We start from the raw sequence: 23,960 nt of genomic DNA on the forward strand, positions 1-23,960 counted from the left end.
TCCCAATGGTGCCATGCCACAGCTGGGTGTGTTTTTGTTGTCGCTACTATCTGGTATCTATGTGCAGACAGATACCTTACATAATATCCATCCTGGGATTATTTGGAGAATATCATATTTTATTGTGCAGTGTACTCAATCCCTGCAAACAACAAGCTCATGAGGTTTCATCTGATACAAACACATCACTTAACAGCAATTGACAGGGGTGTGAGTGAGCCTGGATGAGTTGTGCAGAGTTCGTATTAGTGCTGTAGGAATGCCATGTGGGAAAAGACTGCTACCATTCCTCAGGTCACACCAGCTACACTTTGAGTTGCATAAAGTCATATTGATCCAAGAACATGAACAGGTACTGTAATGATGTGCCCACAGAGTGGAAACTTGGTAGCCTTCCATGAAATCTGCTTTCATTCTGCTTTCTTAGAATCATTGAGTTGGAAGTGACCCTGGGGATCATCTAGTCCAGCCCCCTGGAATGCAGGAATATGCAGCTGTCCCTTACAGGGATCAAACCCGCAACATTGGCATTATCAGCACCACACTCTAGCCGACTGAGCTATCCAGCTGTTTCTTGCATCTTTGAAGGGTGCGGAGTAAAGTGGAGCAGAACATGTTGGGCTACAAAGCAGGTAAAATGGTCTCTTTCCCTGTAAGCTAGGGGAAAGTTTTGCTGTTTAGAATGGAGGCACACACTCATTTCCTCAACAGTTCTGAGACTGACTCTTAATAATTAGACCACTCCAGGGAGGCTCCCCTGAAAGCCAGGGATGGGTAAGGCTAGGGACATGATACTTTAGTTCCTCTCAACTGACGAGATATTTATTTATTATAATGCTTAGCTGCATGGAACATCCTGAAAAGATGAGATGTAAATATATTTTTGAAAAGCAGAACTGTGTTCTGGAAAAGTCTGGTTTCTTGAAAGCTTATTGACAGTGCCTTGATGCAAATATCCATAGTGATGGACAAGTTTCTGCAACCTCCCTTTACAATGTACAGCCACAGGACAGTTTTGGTATAGGATTGCCACCATGCTATAAGTCTGCTCCTCTATAACAGAAGCTTGCCTTGCAGACATTAACTAGTTTAAATGTTTCCCATCTATCTATATCCTTTTCTCCATCCAAATGCCCAATTTACTCAACTAGTTGATGAATTTTGGAGACAAACAGGGTTATGCAGGAGGGGGAGGAGAATGTGGCCATGGAACCAAGGTATGTTCTGAAAGCACATTGGGCAACCACTTGGCTGAAGCTAAGCATGTCTGGGTCTGGTCAGGGCTTGGATGGGTAGCCACCTAGGAATTACATGATGCGTTCCATGATGGAAGAAAAGCAACATATAAAGGTAAGAAAATAGTGTTCTCCCTGTGTATTTGGATGGAAAGTGGACAGCTATTTCACTGAGCCTGGGATTGAGGCAGCCCAGAGAGAGGATAAAAAATTGATATGGATATGAAATAAAGAGAAACCTGCAAGTGATCATGAGAGGAGAGGAGAAAGCTGCAAGTGGATTGAGGGATGGAGCAGGAGATGCACAGAGAAAACAAGAAAGAGGTGGAACAGAGAATGCCATGCCCATGCCATCGTCAACAGAAAAAAGGATTTAAACATAGCTTAAAGCAACACACAGCAGTCCTCCTTTTCAGTACTGAGAAATCCCTAGTGGAAACAAGTACCTTTGAGATGTCTGTTGAGGCCAGCTTCCACACTTCCAGCTGACGTACATACTGGGGAGAAGAAGGGACCATAGCTCAGTGGCAGAACACAAGTTTTGTGTGGGGAAAGTCCCTGGTTCAATTCCTGGTGTCTTGCACTGAAAAGGTCAGGTAGGAAGTGATGTGGAAGAATCTGCCCTGCAGAGCCACTGCCAGAGTAGGCAATGCTAGGCTAGATGGACAAATTGTCTGACATGACAAAAAGCTACTTACTATGTTGCCAGCATGCTTAAAAGGAAAACATCATGGAACTTTCAGTCCTACATGTGAAGCATTTGGTGTTTTCTGCCAGGTTTATATGCACATGGATCTGGATCAGAAGCTACACTAAGAAAGAAGAAGCTACTTGCTGTTCTTGATTAGCCCAAACAGAGTGTTCACTATTTATTTTATTTTATTTTTAGTCATTTTTAGTTGTTTTTATATAAGATAAATGGGACACTGAGGCTTTGTCTAAGCAGAATGCTTCCTGACATACCATTTGCATTGGGATAGGCCACATAATGTAAATTTTAGGACAGCTTAAAATGTTAGGGAAAACATCCATTGTGTCAGTTAGTAAGAGAAGAGAATAATCTTGAGATAAATATTGCATAAGAAGAAGGTTGGTCTTGAATAATAATTTTGGATTCTTATCAAGCACTACAAGTTTATCCAGTTGATCAGTCAATGCAAGGCATGCCCCACCCGTGTTACAAGAACCAAATAGAACTTCAGTACCCAATTCACACAATACTTTATTAAGAGATTTACTGGGGTGATATAAACATAAAAACATCATGATTCTTAAAAAGAATTGCCAGGGCTTGGCTAAGTATTTACAGAGACTTGCCTGTGAAATTGGCCCTGTGGCCTTAAGCGAATCAGGATGTTGACAGGACTGAGACAATGGTCATAAAAGTCAAACCTGATTGTCCCTAAGGAAGGAAGGGGGGGATGTCCAGAACATCAAGGTCTTCAAATGCTTTTAAGGCATTTTCTATAATGTAATCCTATAGCTTCTAACTGTGTGTCACCCATGCAAATCTCCTTTATGCAATATACATGTTATAGGAAAAGCCGTAAACCTGCTATGGGGAAGGAGAAACTAGCTCATCAATATGTGTTTCTGCATTCCAGCAGGCCAGAGTGAGGGAGCCACCTTAGGCAGCCGATTGTGAGAGTCAAGAAAGGACAATAAATAATTTATTGTTATTTTATATTATTCCTGAGGAGAAGTGTTTTGTGAGATTTTCTGCCTCAGGTGTCAAAATAACTCAGGCAGCCTTGGGTACTAGGGGAGGCAGGGACACCATCTCTGTTTTGCCTTGGGTGAGTTCTGCATTTAAGCGCTGAAGAAAAGTACAGAAACCACTGAGCTGTCAAGAAAGACGCCAGAGCTCAGACACGGATGAGATTTATAAAAACGAAAATCGCAAAATACTTCTGTCTCATCCACCCTTTAAAAAGGTAAAGGTAAAGGACCCCTGGCAGTTAATCCAGTCACTAACAACTCTGAGGTTGTGGCGCTCATCTCGCTTTACTGGCTGAGGGAGCTAACCTTTGTCTGCAGACAATTTTTTCTGGGTCATGTGGCCAGCATGACTAAGCTGCTTCTGGCAAAACAAGAGCAGCGCACAGAAACGCCATTTACCTTCCCGCTGGAGCGGTACCTATTTATCTACTTGCACTTTGATGTGCTTTTGAACTGCTAGGTTGGCAGGAGCTGGGACTGAGCAACGGGAGCTCACCCCGTCGCAGGGATTCGAACTGTCGACCTTCCGATCGGCAAGCGCTAGGCTCTGTGGTTTAGACCACAGTGCCACCTGCGTCCCTGTATCCACCCTTTACTGTTTGTTTAAAAGAATTCCCCTCACCCCTTCCCAATTATACAAGCTGGTGATGTGTGACATATGTTAATCAGCCTCCATTTCCCGTGGCTTCCTCTCTCACAACCCTGCTCTCCCTTCAGCTTACTAGTATGTTAAATTCTGTGTCTACGTATTTTTAAAAAAAACTGAAGAAAGGATAAAGTGTGGGGGGGAATAGAAGGAACAACACAAAACACAGTGTTGATGGCAAATCACTTTTAACATTACAGACATTATAAAATAGGTGATTTGACATTTCTGCAGCCACCTTCTAAATGTCAGTGCCAACAGCAATGATATCTGTGGGAGGAACCAACATACCAAGGCCTAAACAACAAAGAGCTTTGTGGCATTTTGAACTAACAACTACCTAGAGACCCTCCTATTGAGACAGAAAGGCAGGACATGAATGCTGTTAATAAATAAATAGACAGTTAAAGTCTTGGAGAAAGTCCTTTTCCAGTCTTGAGAGGCACAGAATATCTTTCTATGTTAAGAGCTACCTGTCTACCAGTGTTGCCTGAGTGGTCTCCTTTGTGATGTCAGTGGTAATGAAAGGAGCATAGCACCTTAGCTGGGCCTGGGAACTTAAAGGAAAATCCCCCACTATTTTTGCTTCGAAGAAAAATGCCAGCTACTACTGATATTGCACTGAAAGTCCCTGAAAGGGACAAGGAGTGGGTTCTGGTTATTAGAAATTAACTCTGCTGAAGTTCAGACACCTTTTCCTCCAGCAAATCACCTAAGAAAATACAACTTTTAAACGATTTGAAATTGTGAACTGCCTGAATGTTATTTCGGAATTACCTGTTTTCCCCTATAACTGTATATTTTAAATCTGACTGTCTATTAAACAACCTGCTTTAATGAGGGAAGATTAGATTCAAGCCATTACTTCAATGGCTCCTGATGCTCCTGTCAGAATGACTCATCAAAACAAACAAACCCACTCCAGTGACATTAACAGAGTTATAAGATAGGCTTTAATACAAGATCTATAAAATAAGCCGCAGAAGGACTCAATATTTGAACAAACTAAGCATGTGTGGGGGAAAATAAACTAGGTTGCAAGCATTTTCAGAATTTGCTCTTAATTGTTTTGGGCCAAAGTAAGTTGTTGAGGTTGGTTGTTTTTTTTCCCCATAAGAATGTAGAGAGGACCTTTTAATGCAAATTGCATATCACGTACTGTCAGGAATTTATGTTCTTAATGCCTTTCTTCATCTAGGTCCCTAGGTACAACCCTATATATTATATATTGACTCAAAAGAATGTCCTAATAATAATGTGGTGTGGCACCTCAAGTGTTGGACTAGGTAGGACATGGGAGAGCAGTGTTTGAATTCTCATTCAGTCATGAAGCTTACTGGCTGACCTTGGGCCAGTCACAGTCTTTCAGCCTAACCTACTTAACAGGATTGCTGTGAAGATAAACTGGAGTGTGTACCACCCTGAGCTCCTTGGAGAAAATGTGGGATATAAATATAAATAATTATGTTCAATGATGTTTACTCTGTAGTGTGTTTTGGATTGCAACTTTAGAGTATTGTATTTTGAGTTTTTCTTTGACTTACTTAACAAAGTTTGTGCACTCCAGAATTGGTGAGGAACACACAGTCTAGAGGGAATATTATTATGATTATAATTTATTAGGAAATGTCAGGACAATATTTCAAGGGAGGAAATAGTCTTGATGGGGTTTACCCAGCTCATTACACATTTAACAAGGCTGCAGTTGGCACTCCTGCTGTTATGCTACAGAAGGAAAGCTCATTAAAGACCTTTAACTCCTGAAAAGATTTTTTTTAAGAAACATGTTTTTTAAAACAACTTCAACAACAACAACTTTAAAAGTAACACCAGGGGGTGGGGAAGAGTGGTGCTTGTCACCAGTGACATCACTGACATTAACCAAAAAGTGCTTCTGACATGCCAGAACCACATTCCACACCAAGCACGTTGCTGCAATTGACATGCTGTCTGGAAGAAGAAACACTTTCTTTTTTTCTTTACCAGCAACAACAAGAAAAGCTATTTATTGCTGGGAAAATGTTATTTCCCTGCAAAACAAGTGATAATTTGGCCGACATTTCAGAATGATTCCCAAATCCTAGGCACACTAACTGAAAAAGAGCAGCACATTCCTAGCATAGAATGTAATAAAACCTACCAGAATGTTAAAAAGGCCCTAGAACATTCTCTGACCAGGCGAGGGGCAGAAGATGGTTTCAAAATTGATAATATAGCCCAGCTTTTACCATCTTAGTGCCCTCCAGATGCTTTGAACCATGTTGTCCATCAGATGCAAGATAAATGATACAGTATATTCTGTCCTCACTGTTCTTTCCCTTTTCTCTAGAACCTTTAGCAATTTCACTGCAATTCAACCCTCATATTAGCGGTGACTGAGGAAAGGATGAAGAGCATTTATGCTGATGACATGATTTGCATGTTAACTAATCCACTGGACACCTCACCAATGCTAAAATCAGAATTAGGTCAGTTTGAAAAAATGGCAGGCCTTAAAACCAATCTCAATAAATCATGGATCATGTACCACAATATAGGCCCAATGGAGCAAATTAAGCTTCAGCAAACACCTATTCCACATTGTAGGACTAATTTTTAGGGGTACAAATCCCATATAAATTGAATAAATTATACATTTTAAATTATACTCTTATAAAAAGTTAGGAGCCTTGGGTTGATGGGATAAACTACATCTTTCAACTTCATAACTGTGTTTATTCAAATGATGATAATACCTAAAATTTTATATCCTTCCCAATTGCTTCTAATTTGACTTCCACCCAATTGACTCAAGAAATGGTAAATGATACTTTAAAAGTTTGTGTTTGTGTAAAAAAAAAAAATGGTCCAGCCTGGCTATTATTATTATTTTTTACAGGAAATCAAGGGAGTGGATAGGCGATGTCAATGTAATTTTATCATCACTAAAACAAATAAGAAATGGATTGACCTCAAAGACTAAATGATATAAAATAAAATATGGGTACTCCTGAATTTCCAAAACAATTTTAGATAAAATACCACAACCCATATACAAAGAACACAATATGGAAAAGGTTGCAGAGATGTCTATCTCCTTTGTGTTCACCTTTAACATCACTTGGCTTTCACACCCAAGTCCAAGATCCAGCTCTATGAAATCTCATCCTATTATGGAAGAAAAAACATTTATTTAGACTTTGTAGTTTTTATGCTAATGATAAACCAATATCCAAAGAACAACTAACAATAAATACAGGTGACTTATAATAATATAATAATAATAATAAATTTTATTTATATCCCGCCCTCCCCAGCCGAAGCCGGGCTCAGGGCGGCTAACAACAATAAAACAGCACAAACAACACTTTAAAATCATTCATTATAAAATTAATTAATTCAAGCCACTGGCAACCATTGGGCCAGAGCTCTGCGAAGATTGCCAATGGAGGGAGTCAGGCTGTGCCCTGGCCAAAGGCCTGGTGGAACAGTTCTGTTTTGCAGGCCCTGCGGAAAGATGTCAAGTCCCGCAGGGCCCTGGTCTCTTGTGACAGAGTGTTCCACCAGATCGGAGCCATGGCCGAAAAAGCCCTGGCTCTAGTTGAGGCCAGCCTAACTTCTCTGTGGCCTGGGACCTTCAAGATGTTTTTATTTGAAGACCGTAAGTTTCTCTGTGGGGCATACCAGGAGAGGCGGTCCCGTAGGTACGAGACTCTACTGGTTACAATAAATACAGTTCTCCCACTTATTTAGCATATAATGCTTTAATTGCACAAGCCACCAGACCGTTAACTAAATTTGAATTTATACTCTTAAACCAAGGGCATGTAGGAAGAGGCTTGATCTCTACCATGTATAGTATAATGAATTATTACACAACTACAGGCCAGTTAGTTGGCCTGAAAACTGCATAGGAAAAAGACCTTAATTTCAACATTGAACTATGTGGAATGGTATTTGCTCAAGTAAACCCTTCGAGTCAATATCTGCTTATATCCAAGAATACTCTTTGAAAGTACAATATTACATAGATGGCACCAAACTCCTGTTCAGATCTCACACATAAACTCTCAACCTTCCCAGGTCTGTTGGAGGAGGGTGTGCTCAAAAGGGAACTTTTTCCCCTTTATGGTGAGAATGTCCATGAAAGAGATATTTGCAGAAATGTCAGACATTTAAGTTTCAGATTCAAGCAACCCCACACATTTATTTATTTATTTATTAAATATGTGGGATAATACTATGAAGCAGTGTCCTTCAAAAGAGCTATTACTTGGATGCTGGCAGCTGCCGGAATTTCTGCAGCACAAAAATGGAAGACATTAAAGTTGACTCTTGCATTATGGTACAAAGATTTGCAGACTGGTGATCGCTGAAAAAATAACCCACTTTGTGTAATTAAAGGCAAAGATTCTGCAGAGCATTTCTATGCAATATACTGGGACTTTACCAATAATCTACAAGATTCTTTACCTGCACATAAAAAGAAATCTGGACTTCATGATTAGAATATATTATAAAATGAATGTATCGGATTATACTTACCCATCTTACATATGTATGCATCTCACCTGTGACTTTCCAGATTTCCAGGCTGAAGTCAGTTGCTCTTTGTTGTTACCTGCAAAAAAAAAGAATAATAATAATAATAATAATAATAATAATAATAATAATAATAAAAACTTCCATCAAATCGGGTGGAAGTTTTCATCTAACACCTCTGGAAGCCACCAAGTTGGCAAAGGCTGCTATAGTTGTACCTCAACCAATCTCCTCTGAAACTATTCTAGAAAAATATTAGAATTTCTATTCTGGCAAGGAGGACAACTGATCCCCACAAACAACATTTTTCCTGTGCTACAGTATTTTAAGGAACAAATATGCCTTTGATGCTGTGTAGGCCAAGTGGCACCTGCCATGGTTTAACTCTTTACTCTTTCCCTGTACCTTAAGTAGATTCCATTCTCCTACCCCACTTTTTAAAATAAAATATGCTTACTGTATTCAAAAACTAACTAGGAGGAGGTGTTGCATTTGCAATTGGTATTGTTCACCCCAATCTCCAAACGGCAAGAGACTTACCCAATGCTTACCCAGGTTTCCGGTTTCAGGAAAGAAGCTCAAAGGAGACAGTTATGTCTTTATTTACACACATATATACAACCTGAACATAGGATTGGCATAGAAGGGCTCACAGCATAAACACACCAACAGATCTTGCCACCTCATTAGGTTCCCAGGGGGATCCCCAAGCCACAGCTTTTGAGTCCAGCACAGACCAAGCCTCTGTGTCTCCAGCTTCCAGTGATAGCCAAAACTCTCTCTCTCACAGCCCCTCTTTACCTATTGTTTTCAATCCTAGGATGATGTGGGATCCAGTCAGGTGAGGTGGGAAAAGACCTACTCATTTGTCTCTATGACAACAGGACTCACTCTTTAAGATGCTGGTGATGAACATTTAGATGAGCTAACAAAGGAACTGGTTTAACTGGTTCAACAGGTTTCATCTTACATATTCTAACCCAGGGGTAGGCAACCTAAGGCCCGGGGGCCGGATGCGGCCCAATCGCCTTCTCAATCCAGCCCGTGGACAGTCCGGGAATCAGCGTGTTTTTACATGAGAAGAATGTGCCCTTTTATATAAAATGCATGTCTGGATTATTTGTGGGGCATAGGAATTCATTCATTCCTCCCCCCCCCCCCCAAATATAGTCCGGCCCACCACATGGTCTGAGGGACGGTGGACTGGCCCACAGCTGAAAAAGGTTGCTGACCCCTGTTCTAACCCCACAGATACAATATCTCAGGCCTGGAAGGGACCCATGGATATAATCCAGACTGCCTCCCCCATTCTATACAGTTTACTCAGCTATGCAATGTAAGTACAGAGAATGAAAAATTGTGCAAGAACATTTTCTTTATATTAACTTACAACATCTGTCCAGTATCTGAAGCCGATGTCCAACTATTTCATTTCCAGAAGTAAGAAAACGATAAAGTACATAATTTGACCCATGTGTTTCCCCTTTAGCAACTTTTACTTGGTTGGTTAGGGGTTTTTTTGGCCAAGGGAAGGTTGCACACTTTGCTCTACCCATGGACCAATCATGTTACTTCTCTGTGTTAATTCTTAGGTTATACTTGCATGGCTGCCCCTATCACAAATAACAGACTTGTTTGTAAAGCAAGTTTTTGTTTTGTCCACCCAATAATGAGATCAGCTCCAGCTTTAGTGTACAATATATCTGTTGACCTTTTATAGCAAAACCTTTAACCGTTCCACAGGTCCACCTCATGTGGAAAAATTATCCCAATTAGGGCCTTTGTCGCCAGCATTGTGGACTGGTTGTACTGCTTAGTTTTGGCAGTGGAAGGCAGTGGGTGATTTTAAATGTGCCTGCTCCAATTGCTAAAATAGATTTAAATGGTTAACACAGCTACACTTGAGGCTTTTTTGAGATGTGACTTTTATTTCTTCAGAAGGTCAAGCTAGCTGATTGCAAGCAATTTGCTTCATTTTATTTATAGTCCATCTTATCTCATGGGGTCAGGGCAGGAAACAATCATTTTATCAAAAAATGACAGGCATATCCCCATCCTTGAAAGCATAGGAAATTGATACAAATGGCTAAGGGCTGTTGGGGGGCAGTGGCAGAGAATAATACTACTAATAATAATTTGAACACTAGTATGCTTCAAGGTGTCAATAAAAGCTAACCCCATCTCACCCGCTCACACCCACCCATAGCAGGGTGTCAGCAGCAGTTTATAGATAGAGAGATAGAGATAGAGATGGAGGCTTAAGGTATATCTAATATCTATATCTATATCATCTATATCTAATATCTATATCTATATCTATAACTACATGTACTGCTGTTGCCTTGGTCACTGACAGCCTGCAACAGAGAAAATCATCTAAGATTTAGCACAGACCATAAATTCTGCAGGCAACCAGCTTTCTATTCCAAAAACAGGGAGAAATATACCTTCTTCTTTAAATAGCTCTTGCATCCACTTTTGGGTTTCACTGTAATCAGACTCAGGCAGTCTTTACCATCTGTATATGTGTTATTTATCAAGAGGGTTTCTTCCCAGCCTCTCCATTTCTAGACCCCACAAGGCAGCTTATGGCAAACTGATTTAAAAATACATAGCAACAACAAACCAACGCTGATATTAAAATGGAGCAAAAATGGCAGCAGAGCCCCACAATAAGCATATAGTTCAAAAAGAACCTAAAAGTGCGGTGCTGATAAAAGCGAACATAAAAGACTTTGTTACACTACATTCCTAAATCCAGACAAAGGTGTGGTATAAGTGCTGCTCTGCTCCCAGAGAAGTACTTGTGAGGCAGTATTCATGCCACCAAGGGTCCCCAGGTATTTCCATGGAAAGCCTATATGAAGAGAACTGTTGGATCAGACAAAAGGCCCATTTTGTCCAACACTGAGTTCTCAAAGTGGCCAGCCAGATGTGTATAAAAAGCCTGCAAGTAGGACTTGAGTGCCAAAAACACCTTTCCTCAGCAACTGGTATTCAGTTGCATACTGCCTCCGACAGTGAAGGTAGAACAGAGGATGGTTAGTATCCATTGACAGCCTTATCCCCTGTGCATTTGTCTAATCCTCTTTTAAAGCCATATAAGTTGGTGACCACCCCAACACCTTGTGGGAGCAAATGCCATAGTTTCACTAGACAGTGTGGGAAGAGGTACTTCCTTTCATCTGTCCTGAATTTCCCAACATTCATTGGATGCCCCCTTCCCTTTTGATTTCAATTGTTATGCTTTCTCATTTACAAAGTACCTACATTTTTAATAAACTCTGCACAGATTAAAAACATGACAGTCCCCGCTCGCAGGCTTACAACCTAAAAGGCAGGACCCAAAAAGGGGTGGGGGGGAAGGTGTGGGGTAGAAAGAGCAAAACAAACATCTCTGGCACCAGTTATTGTTCTTATATTTCCCAGTTGCAACACATCAAGTGAGGGGGTGGGGTTGGCACTGCTCCTTGCTGGGGCCAGGATTCAAATCTCCTCCTCCCTAAAAACCCAGTTTGTCAAGGATCTTGGGTCCACACTAGTAGATTTAGCATGACACCCTGGTTGGGTCTAAAGCTGGTGCTGGTTCTCTAAAGCGTTATCCCGCTGAGACTGCCTTGAGCAGGGCAGTTTTAGCAATAGGTTTACTTGACACTATAATGCTTATTAAGATCACGGCACAGCAAGTGTAAGTAAGGGAGGAGTGGCTACACTTTAACGAAACGGAGCTGTCATACAGGATAATCCTAACGGATTTAAGCAAATGTGCTCAGGGGTAAGACCCTATGTAGCTAAGAGTAAATAATGCTTGGCCTATATATAGCTGGCCCAGGGCAGGAGGTGGGGGAAGGGCCAGGTGCAGAGGCATCCCCCAGGCCCATTCCCTGGCCAGCAGTGGAAACCACTAATGAGCGTGCAGTTCCTCTCTGGAGCAAAGAATTATTATATAAGCCCAGAGAGATTGGGTTGGCAATTTATCAAGCGATCCCAGTTTAGATCCTGTGCCAACAGCAAGCGCCCCATTTGGCTCACTCCATTGGAATAGCTAATTAGAGGCAAGAGAGAGCAGCTGAGGGCAAGTGCAGCCAGCAGAGAAACGGTGCAAAGGGGCTTACGATGTACAGCAGCGGCAGCAGGAAGGGAAGGGGACGGGATGTGAGAACTGGATGCAAGCTAGTGCCCTTGAGAGCTGCCTGGTGCCAGGGGAGCCGGGAAGGCGCAGGGAATACATTCCCTTCCCAGGCCTCCAAGGGGTAGGGTGCTTGGCGACCTGGGGTGGTGGTTCTGCTGAGCCATCTCAGTCCCTCCGCTGAGGTCCGGAGAAGAACATAAGAGTTGGAGGTAAGAACTGGGCTGTCTGCCCACAAACAGATTAGCAAGGTATACCCTCGGCAGCTATGTGGGAGTTAATCCATGATCCACTTGGCGTGGGGAGGGGGTTCGTGGGACATGTGAGCAACGCCAGTGGTGATTTCCAGAAAAGATCCAGGCTTCTCCTCCAGCCGGCTAGGAAGGACTGCGGTTCAGCGGCAGAGCCGAAGGTCCCTCATCTAGCCCCAGCATCTCCAGATATTGCTGAGGAAGGTCAATACTGGAGAACTGCTGCCAATCTATGCGTAGACCAGCCTTTCCAAACCATCAGCCCAAGCTGTGCAGGACTCATGGGATGGTGGTGGAATTCTGCTCTAGATAATAGCAAGTTAGATGGACCAATGATCTCTTCTTGGACTAAAGCACCCTTTTATATTTTGAATGAGGAAGCGTTAATCAGAGTAACTGAGTCTTCCGAAGGTGCATATGAAAACCAGTGTGCCATATCTGCTTACATTTGTGTTGAGTCCCCAGCAGGGCCATCTTAAGCATATCTGGCGCCGTGGTGTAAAGCTCCCTCTGGCACCCCCCGCCCCCATTTCCCAGAGTTTTTTAGGGAGGACGGCGCTGCCGGCGGGGCTGGAGGAGGCGGGCAGCGGCTGGAGGGTGGCTCCTCTGGCAGGGAAGCGGTGGAGGCTGGCTGCGGTGCCTCCCGGCTCAGCTGGCTGCTGCATGCCGTGGTGGGCAAGGGCGGCAAGCTGATGCTGGCAGGTGCCGCGTCCAGCCTCTGCCTCTTCCCTGGCGCCCTCCAGAACTTGGCGCCCTGGCGCCTCTATGGGTAAGACGCACCTGGTCCCCAGCAAAAGCAGAGTGGCCACAGGCACCAGCCTAGCTTAAGGAGAGAGGGGAGTTGCATGTGTGCTTGAATAGCTGGGGAAAGGGGGCGTAATTGTTACACTGGGTGGTGCCTTGCCTCTATTCCATGGAATCAGAAAAGGGAAGACTTTCCAGTGTGGCTTAGCTGCTCTCCAACAAGACCACTGTACCCCATAACCCAGAATCTCCCAGGCCCCTAGCACATGCTCCTGGGCCCTCAGGCCAGGATCTGGGGGCAGAAGACGGGGTCCCATGCAGCAAAATGATGAAGGACCCCCAATGCATGACTTTATAAGTGAGCAAAGTCATACAAATTATTACTATCTAAGGATGATGGGGCGGGGGATAGAAGACAGTTAACTGCTACTGAGCACCTGGAAGTAGGGACTGGGGGAGCTTGATGAGACAAGAGCAGAACTTGGCAGAACAGCACTGTGCGCCTGCCGTTCTGTCCAGAGAAAGGCAGCCGCGATTCAGCTACTAGGGTCAGGGATCAGCACTGCCAAGCCGCTGATCACCAGCACCGCACTGGCATGGACTACAGACCAGTTCCTGCTGTGGCACAACATCCATGAGAAGTTTGGGTGGGCAAGGACTGCTCTGTAATTCCCCTAGCGATGGGTGTAAGGAGCAACTGCCAGGGCTTCCAGCCACTCATCTGCTCTCTCCTGCCCTGGGCAGCTCTGCCTGCGGGTGATGCAGCAGTAAGGACTGCCCAGCTTGAGAGTGCAAGCAAACGTCATGCCCAATACTGTGCCACCACGAGGGAGGATGCAGGTGAGAGTGAGTATGTGGGTGGCCCACGTTTTGCATGAGCAGCTGCCTCTGCTCACCTGCACCCTCCCTGCTGTCCCTCCCTGAGAGAGAGAGCGCAAGCCGGCAGAAGCAGCACCTTACTCTGGCTCTCCTTGGGCCCAATCCTCTCCACCATGTTGTCCAGAGAGCGAAAGTGCCCGCAGCCTCCAATCCCCCCACTCTCTGGTGGCAGCGAGGACTAGGAGGCAGAGAAGTGCCTCATGACCGTCGCCAGGGCGCCAGCTGCCCGAGGGCCCCAGGGGCCTCCGCGCCGGTCCCAGGGGCGGCGCCTGCGCCGGCTGCTCGGCTTGGCGGCCGGGGTGGGGTGCGGCGAGGTCCCACCCGTGGCTGTTTCTCTTGTCTCTCGGGCGAGCCCCGCCCTGGGGATCAGGTGACAGCGGAGGCTGGAATTTGACACCAGACTCTGCCAGCCGCGGAGATGGAGCCGGTGCTTTTCTTCCTGCCAGAGGCCGCCCGTCCCGGAGCCCGGCCGGCCGTAGGTCCGCTTCCCAAGGGCCGAGCGCCCCGCCGGCTCCCTGCCTCGCCGTGTGCGGTGAGTCCGGCCCGGCGTGGAGGGGGGTCCCGGGATCGGGGCTGCCCTGCCGACTCTGGCCCAGACGCCAGCCGCTCTAACCCGATCTTTCCCCGCAGGGGGGCGCTGAGCCCACCGGGCACCTGCCGGCCATGCAGGCGACGTGAACGTCGGGCGCCCGAGGGAGCGATCCCGGCGGGGCCGGGCTATGGCCCCCGGGGCCGGGTGAGCGCAGGAGCCGCCGAGGAGCCGCTGCCGCCGCCGCCGCCGGGAGGTAAGGAGGGGGGCTGGCGAGCTCGTGGTCCTCGCGGGGAAAGGGCTGTGGGTGTGCGCAGTTCTGTCCCAGAGCGGGGAGAGGCGAAATCTCTGGTCGTCGGGAAGGGGCGCGGGGGCCCTCCTCTTTGCTCCCTCCCCGGCCGATCCCGGTGTAGGTATTCCCCGTGGCTCTGACCAGGCCGCCGGTGACCGTGTGTCTCCCGTGCAGGGAGCGGATTCGATGCCCTGGAAGGGCCGGTACCCGAGGGCAGAGGGAGGCGCTTCCCGGCCCGGATCCTCGGAGCATGGTCCCCGGAGAGCCGCGCGCAGCAGGAGGCGCTCGATCTGCCGAGACGGAGCGCGCGGTGAGTGCGGCGGGCGGGAAAGCGCGAGCGCAGCGCCCCCTAGACTGGGGCGGGGAGGAGAGAGCGGGGCAAATGCGCGGCTGGGGGGGGGGGCGGAGAAGCAAGACTCTGGAGCGGAGCAAGTAGGCAGGCTGTTCGGAAGGGGAGCGGGCGCTTGTCGCGGCAGGGCTGCTTCTCCGCCGCCGACCCGGGTAACTCTTGGCGGACTTCGAGCGCCTTCGTTCTCCAGAGGGCCGCTTGCTCGGAGTCGAACCGCACGCTCGCTCGCTCTCTCGGTTCCCCGCACCCCACAGCTCAGGTCTGCCTCGTGGCTCCAGTCTTAAGTTTTCCAGGCAGCTCCTCTGGAGAGAATCGATGGTTGAGTGTGTTGTATGTGTGTGTGAGCGAGGCAGAGAAAGACAAGAGAGCCGGATGCAGGGTGTCTCTTTGCCTTTTCCCAGGCGGTCCACGGTCCTCTTCTCTTCTAGAATTTCTCTGGCATTTCTCTGCGTTTCCTCCAGTCCAAGAGTGGCTAACCTTTGGCCCTCCAGATATTGCTGGACTACAACTAACATCATTTCTGACCATTGGTAATGTTGGATGGGACTGAGGAGTCATAGAATCACAGAATTGTAGGGTTGCAAGGGACCTCCAGGGTAATCTAGTCCAACCCCCTGCAATGCAGGAATCCTGCTCATGGTACCTGGGTGGACTTGACCCACCAAAACAGCCAGATGCACTGACCCTACAGAGCCTAACAACTTCTAGCAAGCTCTCTGGGGCTGTTAGACCAGGCGTATCAGGAAGGACCTCTCTGGCTTCCTCAGGCACTTCCAGAACATATTTCCACCAGCATTCAAAGGAGAGAGAGAGAGAGAGAGAGAGAAGAATTCGACACAATTTCTACATCATCAAAACTTGAGAAACTCAGCTCTTCCACCTCAGTCACTGAGCCTACAATGCTATGCAAACTTACCTGAGAGCAGCGAGACTTACGTCTGAGTAAACGTGCCGAGGATTGCACAGCAGGTCTGTTTTCCACTCCCCATCACCACCGGTGTCCGGCAGCCCACTCCTCTTTTCTGCTGTGGTTCCGATCCTGGCGTGACTTCTCTGTTGCTTCCTAGCAGATATAATTCCTGCTGTTTTTGGTTACTGTTCAAGAGAATGTGGCGTCAGGTTGCGAGTCCTGCATTAGCTTGCTTGCTCACTTAGTCTTTTGACTGTGTTCGTTGTAGACACCAGGGACATGTTGGGCTGCTCCGGTGGCTGAGTGTCCAGAGATGAGGCTCCAGAACTGACACTTTGGCATGCTGTTCCAGCCACAAAGGGTCCAGGATAGCATATGCATGGATGCTTTACAAAGTGAGCAGGATGTCCAGAGTTGTGGGGGTGGAGGAGCAGGAGAAGGAGCAGGGTGTATATTGGCTGCTCATCAGCTTCAAGGAAGACTTTGCTGCCAACATCTCTTTGTTTTGGAAAGTAAACATAAATCTTCAAACCAGCTTCCTTCAAAAACTCCTGCAGCTCTGCAACGGAATGCCTTAGAGTCACCACTTCAGATTGTTATGACAGTTTGAGGCACCAGAAAGATAATATTCTGTTCTCCCCGCCCATACTAACCCATTCCTTTCTTACTAGCCATTGTTTTGTATATTTCCCTAATTACCCACAAATAGACTATGTGGTCCTATGTGCTCTGACTGCCTATTTGGCTCTCCCAGAACCTGTTCCAAACACTCCTCCCTGATTTGCGAAATGCAGCACAAGCAGCCCTTCATTTCTTAATCGAAACAGCTGCATGACAGGGGAAGATGCTGTTTTCATAATGTCCGTGCCCCTGTGTGCTACTAGGTGGCCCATACCAGGCAGGAGTCTTCAGGAATACATTTCAAAGGATTTGTGTCATCCTTCTGACGCAGCTTCTGAATTCATTTGGCAGCCAGCAGTCAATGGATAAGCCTCCCCTCCCTTCCATTCTTCTCAGTCCTCTTGGGTTTCCCTGGGAATTGAACTTGATTCCCTACCCCCATAATTCTGATCCAGGTCTGTGGAAGACTTGCATTAATGAACATGAGTCAAATTCAGGCCTCTGCATCAGAGGAGGCATGGCTTTTCCACCCAAAGGTCTTGGGAAAAGATGTCTTTGAAACTTCCAGAGTTGTTGCTAGAAGCTGATGACTCCCAGAAGCTCTGCAATCAGTGTGGTTATTACTCTGTGCTGGGTCTGGCAAGATATGGAGGCAGATTTCCACTGGGCCTCAATGTCTGCATGGTTGGGGACTCTGCATACTAGGTATGGTTGCCTGGATGGCAGAAAATAAACAGAAGTCTGAATTCTGAAGATCAGTAGTATCTATTAGGATGTGCTTGGACATTGGACCCAGAGGATATAATTTCCACATTTCACAGGTTGATCTTCAGAAGCTATTCTTTTCTCTACAAAATCACTGGTAGGACCTCCCCACCTTCCAGGACAGACATGGATATTCTGTGCAGGGCTCAAAGATAGAGATGTATCTGTTTCAGTGGAAGGCTCATAGTCTATAGAATTGTAGTGTTGGGAGGTTGGGAGGGGCCAAAGGGTCCTCTAGTCCAGGGGTAGGCAACCTAAGGCCCATGGGCCGCAAGCAGCCCACGGGGGTCATTTAACCAGCCCACGAGCGGTCCCCTAACTGAGCAGCCCACTTGGCGAGTCCCCATGCGCTGTGCTAAACCAGCACAGCACGGCACAGGGACTTGCTTTCACAGTGCCGGAAATCACGTCTGCGCATGCTCAGGCGCCGGAAATTGCGGCTGTGCATGCGCAATCTGGCCCACGGAGGGATCTCTGCTGGAGTGAACCGGCCCAGGCGAGGTAAACCTTGCCGACCCCTGCTCTAGTCCAACCCCCTGTGATGCAGGAATTTGTTGCCCAATGTGAGGTTTGAACCCATGGCCCTGAAGTTAAGAGTCTCCTGCTCTACTGACTGAACTATCCCAGGAAGCCTGTCTTTCTCACAGCTACCCGCACTGCTGCGTCTTTAAATCATTTTGGAACTCTCAGTCTGCGGAATCAGGGCTAGGTTCTCCCTCTTAGCCACTGAGATGAGATAAAAGGTTCCCCTCTGTGTGTGTGGTATGGGCAGTGTAAAAAAACGCAAAACTCTGGTTCTCTGTTGCCACCTTGTGGGAATCTGATAAAGTGCACATCTCTGCAAACGACCAGATTTCCCAGATGTTCCCTCATGCAGGAGATGAATCCTGTCTGGTCAGGTCAGATCAATGCCAGTTGAAGGTAGTCTAATATCATAGCTAGCTAATTAAGGTGGTGGCAACTTCAGATGGAAGGATAATCAAGAACCAAAAGGGTTTACCTTTGCATCCAGCCTCTACACAAGCTCTTTTAAAAGGGCTCAGCTGTTTAATACTCTGGGGAACCGCTCTCTGTAGTTGCAGGGCAGAAAGTAGTGTGAGGGCAGACTGTGCCTCTGATAAAATCTGGTGCTTCACTCAGTGGGTTAGCTCTAACAATGAGCTTACAATCTAAAATTTTACACTGGGGTAAAACTGTCTGCAGTTGTGGGACAGGTGTGCTCATATCTCACAAATCATAGCAATGGCATAATAAAGTACCCATGTTGGAAGCACTTACTGTCATACTAGACTCTTCCATGTGAGCTTTCCCTGGTTGCATGCCTGGTGGCAGCCCTTACAAACCCCAAGCCATTTGTGTGCATGTCACCATAAACATGAACTAGCACAAAACCTTCAGAAATTATCAAGCTAGGTCTCATCAGAGTTGGAACTGGCCAGGAACCTCTTTTGTCCCAGTCCTGGGTAGGTGCCTGATCTCTCCATGGTACCCCTCTAGAGACGACGATGAAATACAAGGAGCTGCAACACTCATGCCTGTTTTATTTATTTCAGCACCAGCATCCACAAGATAGTTGCTTGCTGTGGATATTGGTGGTCTTAGCTGATGCTAAGGAAATGGCTTGTTTTAATTTTTCATTGGCCAAGATACATTATTGGGACAGAGCCATGGGAATGTCTCATAGCCCAACCCTGTTCCTGTTACAGACTCATACCAGATCCTAAACTGCAAACTTTCAGGTCAACTATCTCTTGCAAGGGTCATCTGAACTGCTTTTATTTAGCTCAACTGACTCACTTATCCAGAGAGGCTTGCAGTGCAGGAAGGAGAAGTGTAGATCTAGACAAGGGTGATGTCTGGGCCACAGTAAGGCTGAAGGTGTAGAAATTAGGCTATCCAATTAGGAAAGAAAGGTCCGGTTCCTGAACTGTGTCTTTGTGTTGCAGGTAGGATGGAGTGGAGAGTGGAGGGGCCAAGGCACAGATCGGACAGATCTCCCTCTGCCTACAGGAGTTTGCCTGTCCAACAAGAGCGATACAGGGTGAGTTAGCCTCGCCAGAGGGTGTTTTCAACACAGGAGCAGGAGCCTCAGAAGCAACGGGTAGGTAGAAAGGCCCTTGTCTGCAGGAGGATCCCAGCTCTCCCAATGTATGAGATGGAATGGCTTCTTGGTACATCACTTGCCTTGGGTTTCCAATGCATGAATCTGGTTCTTTGCTGCTCTCTGTTAGCCTAGCCCAGTGTTTCTCAAACTTGGGTCTCTAGCTGTGGTTGGACTACAACTCCCATCACCCCAAGTTAGCAGAACCAGTGGTCAGGGATGATGGGAGTTGTAGTCCAACAACAGCTAGAGACCCAAGTTTGAGAAACACTGGCCTCTCCCCTTGTGGGAACCTTGTCTTGGAGAGCTGCATTGTACATAGCAGTTTTCTTACATAGGTTTCATTTTTATGTAGGCCAAAGCTTGTCCATTGCTCATGTGAACTTGCATATGTCTTCTTTGCTGCATGCATCTATAACTGTAGCTTCTCACTTGGCATGCATGTGATGAAATGGATTCCTGGGCACCTTTATCTTTTCACATAATGGTGCAATTATGGCACATATACATGGCCAGCATGTGTTTTCCAGCACAGAAGTGACACCCACGTTAGAAGGTGAAGTAGCCTCGAGGCACAACACATTGCCTCCTCATCGCACCTTCTTTTGTAGGACAGCATTCTCTGTGCCCTTGTTTCCATGAGGTGTGCTTACTGAGGTGTGCCATTATCTCTTTCGTAGGAGCGGGGTTTGTGGGGTACAATCACCCTGCTATCATTGTTTGCTGGTGCAGTCATGGCAACCCCGCAGACCTGGCACAACAACCAGACATTGGGAGCTGCCTCTGATGGCAGCATGGGCACTGCCAGCCCTGCCTCTCTGGAGGAAAACAGCAGGGAAGCATCATCACTGGGCACATGGAGCCACTGGCACGGTAGGAACCTGGCATGTCTCATGGGGAAGTGGGTGAGAGTCTGGGGTAGTGAGGATCTAAACTTTTCCCAGTTGGATCCTCACCCACACAGTGGTCCCCAGCTTCCTTTGTCTCAGGCACTGCTGTGATGCTTTGCCTCTCTTTAAACCATTTACCCACCCTCCATGCCCTTTGAAACAGGCAGTCCATTTGCAGAGCAAATGGAAATAGGTATATTCCTGCCTGTTATCTTTTGGGCAGATTGAGCCCCATGCCCTTTTCCTTGATTCCCGGTGCCTAACATTCTCCCCATGTCCTCCTTTCTGCTCGCCCCTCTTCTTTTTTTCCTTCAGGGGGAAACATGACCATAGACAGGCTGAGCTCTTCGGAACTGCTCAGGGCTGAGCGCTCCCCAGCCAGCTCCGGCAAGGCCAAGAAAGGATCCAAGAAAGCCGGTCGCAGCAAAAACAGCCGCTTCTGCCGCCTGCACAGCCGCCTGGTGAAGGTGCGGGACCTTGGGCTGGGCTTCGAGTCGGAGGAGATTGTGCGGTTCAAGTACTGCAGTGGGTCGTGCCAGCGAGCCCGCACCAACTATGACTTGGCCTTGAGTAGCCTGCTACAGCAACGCACCATCGTGCCTGGGCCTCATGACCACCCTTCCTCCCACCCCTGCTGCCGCCCCACCCGGTATGAGGACTTCTCCTTTATGAATGTGCGCAATGCCTGGCAGACTGTGGACCATGTCTCAGCAGCAGAGTGTGGCTGTGTGGGCTGAGGGGGCTGCCTACTCCAAGCTCGCAGTTTGTCACTGAGGCTGCAGCCATGCCTAGGGCCTTGCTCCATTGGTGGGGCATGAGACACGGAGAGACACGGTCTGTGGTGGGGCTTTCCAGGTCAGGCAGAAGCAGCACATGGACAATAAGCAGGAGGAGAGCATGATGGCCACAGCTCGAAGGTGCCTGGGCCTTCATCTCCACATCTGTGGAACATTTTCATAGGGTACGTTCCTCATAGCAGCAAGATGGTGTGATGGAGGCCAGCCAAGCCTTTGAGGACTGCAAACCCACACTGGGAGGAGTTCTCCCCTTTAGGGTTTGGTCCGTCAAGCGTGTCGTGCATTTGCTCACCCAGCAAGTTGCACCCTCCAGTGGAGAAGCAGCACTGGGATTTCCCATACCTTTACTCAAGGGATGAAGGATAGGGATGTAGCCTGAAAGACCTGTGGTGCAAATGGGTAGGTTCTTGAGCATCACTCCTTGCCACTTTGTCAGGCAGTGGAAAGAATTGGCTGCTCGCTCAGGTCACCTGGCCCTGTCAATTGCAAGGCTGATGTTCTCTCCCACTTTAAGCCCCCAAACCTTTCCCTGAGCAAATTGGTTTGCTCCATCAGAGAGCAGATGTAGTTGAACACGAAGGACAGAGTCACAATGCTTAGCAGCAGCATCAGGGTCAACCTACAACTGGTGAGCTTGTGCTCTGACGGTCCAGCGATTGCTACTGCTGTCAGTCTTGTGCTGGGATGTTCGGCACAGTTGTTGAGGACTGAATGGAGCACCTTCCTGGTTTTGTACTAAGATGGTGGTAATTCTTAGAATCTTTGACCTGGTTTGGGGAGCTTCTCCTGGTGAGAACAAGCCCTTGGCAGATGGGAGGCTGGTGGCTGGACCTTGTGGAGATCGAGAAGCACAGCTGATGGAAGTCTTATGTTTCCACAGCGTAATTAAGGCATCTATTGCTATAGAAAATGGTCTTATCCTATAAAACCAATGATGGTGTTAACATCCTGGTTTGCAACATTCCCTAACACACCAGCAGCAGCTTGGAGTTTGGCCACTACAGTTGCCAGGCCAACACTGGAAGCAGCAATAGCCCCTGCCAATCCCTGAGTCAGCCATCGCTTGGTGCCAGCAGGGTGGGGAACTCTCTGTCCTAGAAGTGACACTTTCTGAACAAAGTTATTTATTCTCTAACTTATTTATTTATTTGTTTGAACCCCACTCCCCACCCTACCCACCCAGTGGCACCTATTTATGATGCTGAGAGTCGGGCCTGGTGTACCATTGAAAACGGGTGCTGATGTTATGTCCCGGCCTGTGACCAGCAGTTCCTACTCCCTTTTCCCTTCTTGGCCTGATCAAAGGCATTTCCTCTTTTTCCTTTCCTGATTTTTATATTCTCTACCCTTTATTTGCATTTGAATAAACTCTATTTTTGTACAGCAGCAACTTCCTGTAGCAATAAAGCCTGTTAAGGCAGTGAGAAATTGGCTTCATGTGTATCTGTGTAGGAGGGGGGGAAACAACAAATATGCAAACCAGCTTAATTCATAAATATAGTTTCTGAAGCAAGTGTGGGCGCAGACAAGCATTTGACTATGTGCCTTGTCATCTCAAAGTTTATCACCCATGTGCCAAACCTCTTGTTTATTTATACGTGCTTGGTTGAAAGTGAGTTAAAAGGCCAGCAGATTGAACTCTGGCCAGCAGTGCCTAGGAGAATTTACTAAGAGCGGCTTCCTTTCTAGGTAAAAACCTGCAAATCCTGGGAGTCCTCGCACCTCAGTTTCAGGGTAAAAAGAGGGGTTTGTGCAACAAACGTTAAGTAACTTTGTGAAAAGTATTACAGACTAGTCCATCTTAACATGGCAGTTGACGTTCCTTTATTCAAAACTGAATCCGCTGACATCCAGTGTTGGTAAATGGTTGCCAGATGTTATAAAAATAAGCTCTAGAAACCTCTGAAATGCTTAGACTATGTTATTTTATTCATTTCTAACAACAGCACAGGTGGTAAAGAATAGATTGTGCTGCTGAGCTTCTCCAATTTGAGCCAAGGTTAAGCTGGCATCTATCAACACATTCCTGAAAGGAAAAAGGGAGTTCTGTTGGAGTGACTTTTCCACACTGAAAACAAAAATTATGAAAAGTAAGACCCCATTAAAACTAGAGACAACATTGTACAAATCACATCTCCCACACTGGTCAGAATAATCTGAGATGTTTTCAAATTTAGCAGGTAGTAAATATCAGTGGTAAGCTATTTTATTTATTAATTAAAATATTTACAACTTGCCGTCTACACCAATCATTAAAAAGAACAAATCCAACTACCGATCAGGATTGGATAAACAAATAATAAAGAATCTTTAAACACAAGTGATGGTAATAACAAATTAGGCACGCATAACTGCATGTACTCCAGCAGTTAGTTATGCAAACATGTTTCACACATTACTAAATCCTGGACTAGTGCCTACCACACAAGTAGCTTAAGCAGTGTTTATACTGGCGCCTGTTGTGCAGTGTTTACTTAGAAGTTAGTCCTGGTAACTTACTCTGTCGAATAGTGTAGGAGTGCATCTGTAAAGTAGCTGCCCCCCCCCTTTCTGCCCAGGTTCATAAAGACACCTAGTTTTGT

General features: G+C 46.6%; 1 protein-coding gene and 1 long non-coding RNA gene across 8 annotated transcripts; one reads left to right on the plus strand and one right to left on the minus strand.

Annotated features, from left to right (window-relative positions):
- Window positions 1-2,096: 2,096 nt before the first annotated feature.
- LOC310680023 lies at window positions 2,097-16,339 on the minus strand. Of its 5 annotated transcripts, none has more exons than XR_014512612.1 (3): window positions 16,211-16,339; window positions 8,125-8,200; window positions 2,097-6,747 (listed from the first exon to the last, which is right to left on the minus strand). It is a non-coding gene; the product is annotated as an uncharacterized lncRNA (long non-coding RNA). The 5 variants fall into 5 exon arrangements; XR_014512613.1 differs by lacking the exon at window positions 16,211-16,339 and adding an exon at window positions 14,206-14,446; XR_014512614.1 differs by lacking the exon at window positions 16,211-16,339 and adding an exon at window positions 14,201-14,433.
- ARTN (artemin) lies at window positions 14,879-22,809 on the plus strand (the record flags this gene model as incomplete). 3 transcript variants are annotated; one of them, XM_083446125.1, is made up of 5 exons in its annotated part: window positions 14,879-14,909; window positions 15,120-15,255; window positions 19,537-19,631; window positions 20,372-20,564; window positions 20,897-22,809. In XM_083446125.1, the coding sequence occupies 4 exons, from the start codon at window positions 15,132-15,134 to the stop codon at window positions 21,316-21,318; spliced, it is 834 nt and encodes a 277-aa protein (XP_083302251.1). In that variant the 3' UTR covers window positions 21,319-22,809. The 3 variants fall into 3 exon arrangements, with proteins under 3 accessions (XP_083302251.1, XP_083302253.1, XP_083302252.1); XM_083446127.1 differs by lacking the exons at window positions 14,879-14,909; window positions 15,120-15,255 and adding an exon at window positions 16,161-16,263; XM_083446126.1 differs by lacking the exons at window positions 14,879-14,909; window positions 15,120-15,255 and adding an exon at window positions 16,545-16,599.
- Between the last annotated feature and the right edge of the window lie 1,151 nt (window positions 22,810-23,960).

The sequence above is a fragment of the Podarcis tiliguerta genome (genome assembly GCF_965153285.1).
Source record: "Podarcis tiliguerta genome assembly, chromosome: 6".
Lineage (NCBI taxonomy): Eukaryota > Metazoa > Chordata > Lepidosauria > Squamata > Lacertidae > Podarcis > Podarcis tiliguerta.